This window comes from Pelophylax lessonae (assembly GCF_965119305.1).
Source record: "Pelophylax lessonae genome assembly, chromosome: 6".
NCBI lineage: Eukaryota > Metazoa > Chordata > Amphibia > Anura > Ranidae > Pelophylax > Pelophylax lessonae.
The window spans coordinates 270,817,931-270,830,270 of NC_138773.1; the positions used below are offsets into that span (position 1 = coordinate 270,817,931).

Here is a 12,340-nt window from a genome sequence, read left to right on the forward strand (position 1 = left end):
TTTATGGCATCCTAGTCTTAGTCCTTAGGGTTCAATATTGAGTTGGCCCACCCTTTGCAGCTATAATAGCTTTAACACTTCTGGGAAGGCGGTCCACAAGGTTTAGGAGTGTGTCTGTTTGACCATTCTTCCAGAAGAGCATTTGTGAGGTCAGGCACTGATGTTGGACAGGAAGGCCTGACTCGCAGTCTCTGCTCTAATCCATCCAACACACAAACAGCAAACAGTGAAGACACACGGTACAAAAATACACAAAAAAATATCATGTATAAATGTTAAACAAATCTATATATTAGTCTGGTCATTTATATATCTAAATATAATTTGGTGGAGTTCTCTACATCCATCTAGACCCACTGAAAAGCACACAAAGTTGTTTATCCTTCCACATTATTCTTAATGAAATATCCACTGAAGTGGAAAGCTTAGTAAAATAAACCCCTTTAGTTTAGCTTCCTTATTCCGGTATAAGGTTTCAACGACTACCAATATAAATCTTGCTGCAGCAACAGCGATCTCCAGCAGATACAGCCCAAACAAAACACTGCAATTACCACACAGTTGGGGAGGCCCCTGGTAAACATAACCCCATATTACTATAATTGCAAAACTTTGCATTTTGACAGTCACAGAAAGACGTCTAAACACCAACAGACGGTATGATGAATGAGTAGAGGAAGGTTTGTAGGCGGGGAAGGAACTGAGAAAATAAAATAGGCTTATATTGAAAAGAGGAAACAGATTTAAAGCTGGTTTTGTATAAGAACTTCCGTACCGTAGAGATTGCAAACCCTTACTGAATGAGCGAGGGCGTTATAAAATACACAAACGCACAGTGAGAAGACGTTTCAATGGATTTGTAATTTCGGTGGGAATTGGGGGTTTAGGTGTACAGTTCATACAAGTAACAGTTTTCTTACGAGGTATTGTGGATTCAGACACTAAAGATCACCATGAACATTTTCATTTTATTAACATATCAATAAAGGGGTAACATATCATGTATTGATATATGATAGTTATTATTATTACCTGCTGTCCTAAAATGGAAACTTAAAATGTAAACAAATTAAAAACACTTTAAAATTTGACAGAAAACTAAGCAACCCAAGGGCAGGAGTGATCAGCTGATGTCACCATCCAAGGTCAAAGAAGCCAGAGTGGAAAGGGATGGAACAGCAGTCATTAGTGGCCTGGAATCTAAAGCTGGTGAAGATGCTGTCATCCTATGTCCACAATAGAAGGAAATGGCACTATCGGTAATGCAAGAGGACCAGAGAGAAACACCTGCAGTGACCTTATTTGATGTTAGTCACTTGGAATTGTTTTTACCAGTTAGGTCTTTCTTCACCTTAAGGAGGAGCTAAAGTTTTTTGTCCTTTTTCTCCCTGTACACAGAATAAGCAGGGTTGGTGTTCTTTCTCACTCAGGGGGGACATCACCTAACAGGCCTCTTCACATCTCAGCGCTTTCATACTGTTTCAGCTCATAAGTTTACATTCTGGAACAGGGGACCAGAATAGAATAAATGTTTCTATCATGGATTGAGGGTTTGATGTTCATGCAGCACTAGCATAAGACCCTTGATAATATATACCATGTGAGCTTGCACAGGCATCCTTGAGAATGTGGACCTTGTTCTGGGAAATACTTTGGATCTGGGTTGGCAAGCGACTGTGGGCAACTGACAAGTAGAATGTAAACACAGTTCTGCTTCCCCCATCATCCGCTGTTCTCATGTCCACTGAATAGTGAAGAGCTGGAGGCAACATAGTACTGGATGGAGGGCAGGAGTTGCCTCAGTTAACCAGCAGATGACTGGTTGCTAGGACAGTAACCAGTCCTAGCAACCGATCAACAGCTTGTTATTAAAAATTAACTGAGGCAGCTCCCACTAATGCTGTCAGGTAGGAGAGTTCTACCTAGACAGTGCTGCGTGCCTGTGTGTGCCTGTGTGGTGGTGGTGGTGGGGGGGGGGGGTTATGTGAGGGGGACAGAGGACACTGCTTTCAGGGGCAGAGGACACTTTTTGGGTGGACACAGGAAACTATGGGGGCAGAGGACAATGCTATGGGAGATGGGAGGCAGAGGACACTACAGTTGGGGGGGGGGGGGGGGTGGGTGGTTGGGGGGCAGAGGGTGCTGCTTTGGGGGTTGTACAGGACACTACGGTGGGGGGGGGGAAGGGGGCAGAGGACACAGCTATTTGGGGGGTACAGGACACTACTGTGGGGGGCAGAGGACATTAAAATAGGGGAGGGTGATGTGAAAAGGGCGAAGGACACTGCATTGGGGGGGGGGGGTACAGGACACTCCCGTAGGGGGAGGGGGCCACGGGACACTTCTGTGGGGGGGAACAGAGCTTTTATAAAAAAAATAAAAAATAAAATAAAAAACGCACTACATATTTTAGCTTACCCACTATGTTGAATTATGAATACGTTTGAACTAGTGTTTCTTTTTTTAATATTTGAGAGCTCCACTTTTAATGAGATATGTGTAATAAAAATAAGTCTTTAACTGTAATATTTGGTCTTGATTTTAGTTTTTTTCACACCTAATTTTCACTCTCTTTAATTTTTGGTAGAACGGACTTAGTATGTTTCTTCTGCCAACAAACTCCTCCTTGGTAAAAAAAAAAAAAATTGGGGCAGCTGTCTATAAAAAAAAAAAAAAAAAAAAAAAGTGAAGGTTTCTAAAAAAGCTTTTTTACCAGCTTAGTATAGTCAAGCTAATGAAAGTTGATCAGTGACTGGTGGCTATGGGTTGCTGCACACCAATGCTTTTGCAACATATCATTAAATATAGTAGGTCACTTCAGACTTTTAGAAGTCCTATAGTTTCTTCTCTGACACGGTTGGACAGTTTGGGAGAGTACAGACAACCTTTATATTGTTCTAGCCATGAAAGCCTTGATCGTGCTCTCTGAGCTGACACAGGTCACATGTCTTGTTGATGTCATGGCCTGACCACAGTGCTGAAGTATTGTGTGCTGTGTCACTTGTTGAACAATATCCAAAACGCACAAGCTGCTCCCACATTTAAGCTCCAGAGCTTTTCAACTTTTTATCAACCACTGGAGTAGAAAAGTCATTCAGGTTATTTTCCGTCTACTGTCTATACAAAGTGCACATACAGCAAATTCTTTGCAGTACAATTACCTTTACATTAGGGGTGTACAGATTCCTTAGTGAAGCAAGGGCGGCAGACAAACCATCCGTGCTGTATCCAATCCACAAGGCTTGAAGAGTACTGGATGAGATCCCATTCTTCTTACTGAGTCCCTGAAGAAATGAAACAGGCCGGCTGTCAGATTTACATATAATGGACTTTTTAATAAGGCAAAAAACTTAATAAGCAATTAGTAGTGTCTAATAGTAACCCTTACTGCTCTACTCTAAACTGAGAACTGAACTAGTATTGCTAATGGTAACTACACATTACTTCAGACTAACAGAATTGAAAGGGAATTTAGCAAAATGTTAACTTGAGGACAACAAAAAAGGAAATTCAGTTGGCTTCAGCATTGCCCCTCAACCAAAATGCAAATTAAAGAAATCCTTATTAGCAGCTATGGCATCTCGCCAGTACCCTGAACAGAGTGATGGTAATGGGGATGGTGATGATGGTGGTCATGTTGCCAAAGGGCAAGATCTGTCACCAACTGGCTGACTGTGCCTGTTGATAGTGACCTCAACCATGGCTCTAGATCTGTCACCAACTGGCTGACTGTGCCTGTTGATAGTGACCTCGACCATGGCTCTAGATCTGTCACCAACTGGCTGACTCTGCCTGTTGATAGTGACCTCAACCATGGCTCTAGATCTGTCACCAACTGGCTGACTGTGCCTGTTGATAGTGACCTCAACCATGGCTCTAGATCTGTCACCAACTGGCTGACTGTGCCTTTTGATAGTGACCTCGACCATGGCTCTAGATCTGTCATCAACTGGCTGACTGTGCCTGTTGATAGTGACCTCAACCATGGCTCTACATCTGTCACCCACTGGCTGACTGTGCCTGTTGATAGTGACCTCAACCATGGCTCTAGATCTGTCACCAACTGGCTGACTGTGCCTGTTGATAGTGACCCCAACCATGGCTCTAGATCTGTCACCAACTGGCTGACTGTGCCTGTTGATAGTGACCTCAACCATGGCTATATTCAATGACCAGCTGCCAAGTGTCAATAGATATTTTACAGGTCTTTCTTTCAGATTAGCTTAAAGGATGGTGGGAGGGATTTAAAATAAGATCTGTCAGTACATTTAGCAAACATGATTCCTTACAGGAGGTCTGTTCTTTAAAAAAAAAAAAAATAAATTGGGAACCAAAAAAAACAAACCTACATGCACCCCCAGGTGGTATGCAGCATTGATACGATGTTGTATCTGTCCCCTGCTGCCTCTAGAACAGAGAACCGAGCGATCAATGACCACTGATCGTTTGGTTCTCTGTCTTCAGTGAGCAGAGAGCTGGTGACTGATAGTCACCGGCTCTCTGCTCTGCCCCTCCAGTGCTCACTTGAAAGCCAAGCTGTGCAGGGGGCGGGTGCAGCTGGCTCAGGCTCTCAGCAGTGCGCTGAGAGGCTGAGCCAGCTGCCAGTCAAGAATCTGGGTGGATCTTGACATTAAAGCTGGGAAGTCTCCAGAGCCTGGACTGGCTAAGTGACATCAGCCAATAGTGGACTTTAACCCGCTGTCAGCTGAATAGGGGTCACAGGAGTGCAGTACTAGGTGGCACTACTTCTCCTTTTAAACTGAGTAAAAGCTTGCTAAGTGTTTGTATATATGCTGACAGTACTTCCTGATATACAGATAATATGTTAAGGGAGAGTATCTATAAATCTTTTTTCCTACTTTTTCCTGAATTACCCAGTGGTAATCTGCTAACAAAGACCATATTAAGGCAATATATTATGAAGTGAAAAAGAAGGGAGGAAAATGATATGCGTTTTATTGACATTTTCAGTTTAGATTACTGCATGACATCTTTCTGCAGATATTATCTTACACAACCAATGAGGCAGAATTCCCATCATTGCAAATTATTTTTAGCTGCTTGAAATACTTTAAAGTCTGTGTTTACTGGAATTGCGGTATTTCACTTACAAACAAATGACAGAAAAACAATCTCAACAATGTCTTACAGTCATTCAATGCCTTTGATGAGTGTCTATTAAGACAATTGAGAGCTATCGGATATAGACACTAGTGTTGATTTACTAAAACTGGAAAGTACAAAATGTGGTGCAGCTTTGCATGTCAGCAAATCAGCTTCTAACTTCAGCTTGTTCAGTTTAAAGTGGAAGTAAACCCTTCTATTGTTTTCAGCCAAGGAAGCTGCCATCTTGGCCTCTGTTTAATCTTCAATTGCCATGATGCTGCACATGTGATCAGTTAGGACTCCAGCCATTGGATGGTTTGAAAGTTTGGTGCACAACCAATGTGGCAGTTAGCATTTCTGGAATGCCGGAATAGAATTGTTTTTTAAAACTGTTAAATCAATGGGTTTACATTCCGCTTTAACAAAAAAAACCTAGAAGCTGATTGGTTTGTATGCAGAGCTGTACCTGATTTCAGTTTTAGTAAAATCAGCCCCAATGGGTATGAAAACATGGAAGGGGTAGGAAATGAAGACCTTGACAATATCAACCAATCAGTCAGCTGTTCCTGGTTAAAAAAAAATAAAAGATTCATACGGGTATTTTTTTATGAGACATTCTAGTTTATATTTGTCAAAAAACTTTCTTCATGTCAAAATAAAAAGGTTCACCTTAGAAGGGGGGGGGGGGATTTGATCAACTAATGCAGCCTTTTTCAACCAGGGTGCCTAGGCACCTTGGGGTGCCTTCTGGGTTTCTCAGGGGTGCCTTGGCAAAATGCCTAAAAACTGTGTAAAAAACAACGGGGGGATCAAGACTGCTTTCTTATACACAAAGCCACAGGTTTTCAATGTGCAACATTACAACCTTGGGCATTGGGCAGGCCAGCTACCAGCAACCTAACAACTCCTGATGTCATTGATTAATTAGGAGGACATTGGGCACATGCAGGGTATCCTTGTTTAGCACCGCTCCCCGCTCTGTACGTGCTGGGGTCACGTTATCTGTGTGAGGGAGAGAAAATGAGGAAGAAGAAATGCTGGAACGCTAGTCAGTACCAGTGTACAAAAGTGTATTAGCTTTAACCACTTTACCCCCGCTCACTGTGCCTCTACTGCGGCACAGTGGCTCGCTCCCGTCCAGCGATGTAGACCTACGCCGCTGGACTCCTCCCCTTGTGGGCGGCGCTCGCGCGCCGCCAGAGGCTCGCTCCCACTGTATTTAGTCACAGCGGGAGTCGGGCCAGGGGAGGAGCAGCGGCGCTGCTCTTCCCCGGTCAGGGAATCGAGTTTGGAGATCCGCCTGCTTGTGTAAACAAAGCGTGCAGATCTCCTAAGTGACAGACAGTGACAGATTGCAGGGTTCAGCATAGCTGAACATGCAATCTGTCCCTGTGTCACTCAGTCACCTCCCCCACACACGTTAGTAAGCACCAGGCATACATTAACCCCTCCCTCTCCAATAAAATTAACCCCTTCCCTACCAGTGTCATTTTTACATTGACAGTGCATATTTATAGCACTGATTACTGTAGTAATGTCACTGGTACCCCCAAAAGTGTCAAAAATGTCAGTCAAGGGTCCGATCTGTCCGCCGCAATGTCGCAGTCCCGCGAAAAAAAAAAAAAAAAATTGCAGATCGCCGCCATTACTCGTTAAAAAAAAAAAAAAAAAAAAAACACCAAAAATGACAGAAATCTTTCCCTTAGTTGTACCCTGGTTGAAAAAGGCTGTAAACGCAATAACTTTTGCGCAAACCAATCAAAATATGCTTATGGTGATTTTTTTTACCAAACATAGGTAGCAGAGAACAAATTGGCCAAAGATTTTAAAAAATTTTGATTTTTACATTTTTTTGGGGGGAATTTCATATAAAAAAATTTGAAAAAACGGAATTTTTGTAAAATCTTACCTGTAAAATTCCTTTCTCTGAGTCCTCCGACAGTCGCCGCCCACTTCATATTCATCACCAATGGGGTTATGTCCTTTATTCCGTAGGAGTAGCTAGGCAATAGAATATGTTAGTACAAAGACTTTTAACATATCCCACCCCCAGGGGGTGGTCCCCTCAGTACATAACCCTCCACTTCCTGTATCCAACTCAGTTTCAGTGGAATAGCAGTAGAGAGTACATCAAAAACCCCAAAAGAGGGGCGGGGGCGGCGACTGTCGGAGGACTCAGAGAAAGGAATTTTACAGGTAAGATTTTACAAAAATTCCGTTTTCTCTTACGTCCTCCGACAGTCGCCGCCCACTTCATATTCATCACCAATGGGGATGTCCCAAAGCAGTGTAAACATGAGGGGTGGGAAGAACACAGCCGCGCCCAAGGCAACGCCGTCTCCCCATCAGAGAAAGGAACCTTACCAAAGGAAGGAAACCAGTTGGGCATAAGAACAAAACACTCGCTCAACAGGAGCAAGAAAACCCAGGGAAAAAACAAAAATCCCAAAAAGCCAAAGAACCCGTAACAAGGGCTCTAGGGAACTGCCGCACTAAGAACCTTGCGGCCAAAGGAAGCATCAGCCGATGCCTGAACATCTACTCTGTAGAATATCGTGAAAGTGTGTACGGTCGACCAAGTCGCCGCCTCACACACCCGGGCCACAGAGGCCCCATGACGACAGGCCCAAGACGTACTCAGAGATCTGGTAGAGTGCGCCTTCACAGGTACAGGGGGAACTTTCCCCTTCAAAGCATAGGCCTGATCAATGGTCTGTCTGATCCATTTGGCGATTGTAGAAGCCGACGCCGCCATGCCCTTCCGAGGACCTCCCGGAAGGACAAACAAGGCATCCGACTTGCGAGAAGACTCAGTCGACGTGAAATAGACTCTAATCGCCCGGACAACATCCAAGGAGTGAAGCAACACCTCCGTCGGATGCTTCGGCTTCGCGCAAAGCGAAGGTTTGACAATGTCCACATTGAGATGAAAGTCCGAAACCCTTTTTGGAAGAAAAGAAGGGTTAGGTCGCAAGACCACCTTGTCCAAATGCACAACCAGACACGGAGACTTGTAGGACAAGGCTGCCAGCCCCGACACTCGTCGAGTCGAGGTGATAGCCACCAAAAAGGCGACCTTCTTGGATAACAAAGACAGCGAGATCTCCCTGAACCTTTCAAAAGGAGCACGCTGCAACACTGATAGAACTAGATTCAAGTCCCAAGGGGTAAGAGGGTCCCTCCTAGGAGGGATCAGATGACGTACCCCCCGCACAAAAGTGCTAACCAAAGAATCAGATGCCACAGGCCGTCGAAAAAGAACGGCCAAAGCAGACACCTGACCCTTGATCGTGGCCAGCGCCAGACGCTGGTCAACACCCGTCTGAAGGAAGGGCAACACCCTAGACACCGAATAAGTGTCAGGAGAGAAACCCCTGGATACGCACCAGGCAAAATACGCCTTCCAAGTACGGTAATAAACCTTCCCCGAGGAAGACTTCCTCGCATTTATTAAGGTGTGAATGAACTCAGGGGAAAGACCCCTGTTCTTCAGGACCTCGGTTTTAACAGCCAGGCCGTCAAGGCCAGCGACTGTAAAGCATGATGGAAGACCGGTCCTTGCGACAGAAGATCTTCTCGAAGAGGCAGACGCCACGGGGCGTCGATTGCCAGATTTACGAGGTCTGCGTCCCAGGACCGGCGAGGCCAGTCCGGTGCCACAAGAATCACCGTGGTCGGTTCCGCGAAGGAACCTGGACAGCAATTGAATCGGCGGGAACGCATACATCAGTTGGTACTGATGCCACGGGGCAACCAACGCGTCCGACGCGTCTGCCCGAGGATCGCACTCCTTGCCACGAACCGTGGTACTTTGTAGTTCAGACGAGACGCGAACAGGTCTACCTCCGGAAGACCCCACCTCGCGCACAACATCTGGAAGACAGCCGGGTGAAGGGACCATTCTCCCTGGTCCAGGGTTCGACGGCTCAGATAATCCGCCTGCCAAATTTTCACCCCCGGAATGTGACCTGCCGATATTGCCGGGACATGCGTCTCGGCCCAAGACAGAATCGCGGCCACTTCTCGAGCCGCCCGGGCGCTCCTGGTGCCCCCTTGGTGATTGATGTAAGTCACCGCCGTGGCATTGTCCGTCTGCACCCGAACCGGGTAGCCGTGAAGATTGTCCGTCCAACGACGAAGACAGAGGAGTATTGCTCGCAGTTCCAGAACGTTGATAGGAAGGGAGGATTCCTCCGTCGACCAAACACCCTGGGTGGACAGAACGCCCAGAACACCACCCCAGCCCGACAGGCTGGCGTCCGTGGTGATCACCGTCCACGAAAGGGGACGAAAAGACTTGCCCCCCGATACTGAGGGGGATAGAAGCCACCACAGAAGATCCCTTCTGGTCTGAGAACTGAGACTGCGGACGCCCGTCCCACCTGGACAATATCTCCGCTTGGAGATCCCGCGTGTGAAACTGGGCGAAGGGAAATCGCCTCGAAAGCCGAGACCATCAATCCCAGACACCGCATGCACGTCCGAATGGACGAAGATGGAACGTCCCTGAGGGACCTGACTGCCTCCTGAAGAGCTGCGAGTTTTTCTTCCGGCAGGAAGACCTACGCCTGGACAGAGGCCAGAATCATACCCAGGTAAGAAATCCGAACCGATGGGCACAATGTCGACTTTGGAAAATTGATCGTCCAACCAAACTCCTGCAGAGTCTGCAACGTGACGGACAGATCCTTCTCCAGACTCTGGCTGGTCGCAGACCGAACCAGAATATCGTCCAGATACCCCAGAACCGAAATGCCCTGGGCCCTCAACAAAGCCAGAACCGGTGCCAGCACTCTGGTGAACACCCTTGGAGCAGAGGCGAGACCAAAAGGCAACGCCACAAATCGGTAATGATCTTCCGCTATGGCGAATCGAAGGTACCTCTGGTGACCCTCGAAAATCGGGATGTGAAGATACGCATCTTGCAAGTCGATGGAAGCCATGAACTCCCCCGGAACCAGGGCAGCCACCACCGACCGCAGGGATTCCATGCGGAACTTGCGCACCCGCACAAGGCGGTACAGAATCGGACGCACCTTGCCCTCCTTCCTGGGCACGGTGAGCAGATTGGAATAGAACCCCCGAAATCTGTCCCGATGAGACACCGGGACCACCACTCCCTGAGCCCTCAGGTCCTGCACCGCTAGATGCAGGTCCCGCAAACGCTCCGGGGATAACAGAAGACTTGAGGGAAAAAATCTGCTCTCCGGCCGAGAGAGAAACTCGATCTAGTGGCCAGATCGAACGATTTCCTGTGAAGTGGGTGAGGGCGCCCCTTCAGGCCGCACTGTTGTGGGCCGCAGAACCGGATTGGCCGGACCTTTGCTTACCTGCCCACGGCTTCTTGCGGGAGCCTTGACCCTTGGACGGCTTGTCCCAAAAAATGTGACCGAAAGGCACGAAAGGACCCCTGAGGGGGCCGAAAGAAATCATTCTGTTTTCCAGGAGCCGTCTTAGTCTAGTGGGATTGAGGTAAGAGCGTGCTCTTACCCCCCATGACCCCTTTAATTAGGGCATCCAGGGATTCGCCAAAAAGGCGAGAACCATCAAACGGCAGATTGGCCAAGGTCCTACGTGAAGATTGATCCACAGACCAACACTTCAACCAAACCAGGCGGCGAGATAACACCGCCACACTGTGTACACGTGCAGCCAACGGAACCATATCCAGGTCCGCATCACACAAATACTCGCCTGGGGGGCAGAATCAGCCCCCAGGACACGCCTAAGCACCTGCGTCCAGTTCGCGACCGCCTGGGCCGCCATAAGTGAAGCAATAAAGCTTTCAACATAGAACCCATAATAGAATAGGTACGACGGGCAAAGGACTCCATCCTCTTGTCCGTGGCATCCCGGAACACCGGGGTGTCTGCAGCAGGAATCGCAGTGGACTTGTTCAAAACTGCTAACGCCTGGTCCACCGGAGGTGGGACACACCAACGCCCATCAGTAGCGGGCGTAAAAGGATAGCGCAGCTTAAACCTACTTGGTACAGCAAAAGGTTTGCGTATATTACGCCATCGTTCTTTCACAGCGCGCTGAAAATCATCAGTGCATGGAAACATCTGCGATGATATGCGCCTTTTCTGCGTCCCATAAGCCGCCAAGGCAGCAGGAGGACATGTTTCCTCCTCCAAACGCAGAGTTTGCTTGATAGAAGCAACCAATTCATCCATGAGCGCAAGCTCTTCAGACGAGCCAGGGGGAGAATTATCAACCCCCTCTACCTCAGCCTCCATTACTGACCCTATAAGGTCCCGGGAGGAACGAGACCCCGATAAGGAGATCTCTGCCCCAGCAGCCCCAGTACCATCACCCTCTTGAAACAGAGGAAATTGAAAACTCTGGGCCTTTTAGAGGATTGAGCAACCACCAGCATTTGCACCTGAGTCGCAAGGCTAGCCACAATCGCAGCCAAATCCCCCCCCGGGGGGGGGGAAACCGCAGTCCCCTGGCTTCCCCCTAAATTGGCAGGAAACTAGTATTCCTGAAAATCCATGCCCTTGTAGCAGCAAAAATAAATGGGTGACCGCCCCTTTAAGAGAGCGCTGCGATCGCAGCCCACTCACACTAAGCATCCCACACAAGGGACCCCCACAGGGGCAAGTATACCAAGGCAGGATACAGGGAATAAAAAGAAATGAACCTGGAGAGATCGGTGCTGCTGCTGCTGCCTGCGGTGCTCCTGAAGGAAAGGAAATGCTGGCATACAGGGCGCTCTATGAAAGCCTATGGAGGCTACAAGAAAATGGCCGCCATGCATGTAAAACATGCGGCCGGTGCGATAGCAGTCAAAATGGCGCCGAAACTGCCGCTCCCACACCCCATGAGGGAGAAGTAAAACACACCATCTGCCCAAAAAAGGAACATGGTAAACCGCCGCAGCGGCGCTGTAATGTGCCCCAAGCAAGAGAAACTCAAGCCCCACAGCACACAGCCGTTCACACAGACAGAAAACTGACACAGAGTGCAGCCAGCCCCCCCTCCTGCAGCCCACAGCTTGCAATGTGAGAGATAGGGAAAACGTAATAGTGTGAACACAGGGCAAGGTACACAGTCCCAGACTGACACCCCCCAGACAGACAGGTCCCCACATAAATGCACTTACCTCTTACATGGCGTGGGGGACCCGCACAGGCGAACAAACCGCTGCACATGAGGCAGGGAGAGTCGCATCCAGGACGCATCAGAAGGTGGGTTGAGAAACCGCACAGCGTCCAGTGAGGTAGCCACC

At 47.9% G+C, this 12,340-nt stretch overlaps 1 protein-coding gene across 4 annotated transcripts in view; it reads right to left on the reverse strand.

The window, feature by feature from the left end:
* TANC1 (tetratricopeptide repeat, ankyrin repeat and coiled-coil containing 1) overlaps window positions 1-12,340 on the reverse strand; it is a gene marked incomplete at its 3' end in the record, with an annotated part of 423,607 nt that overhangs the window by 81,140 nt on the left and 330,127 nt on the right. For all 4 annotated transcript variants that reach the window (XM_082260319.1, XM_082260320.1, XM_082260321.1 and 1 more), the window contains one exon: window positions 3,162-3,284. In XM_082260319.1, coding sequence (XP_082116445.1) covers window positions 3,162-3,284 — 123 coding nt within the window. The remainder of the gene's footprint in view (window positions 1-3,161; window positions 3,285-12,340) is intronic.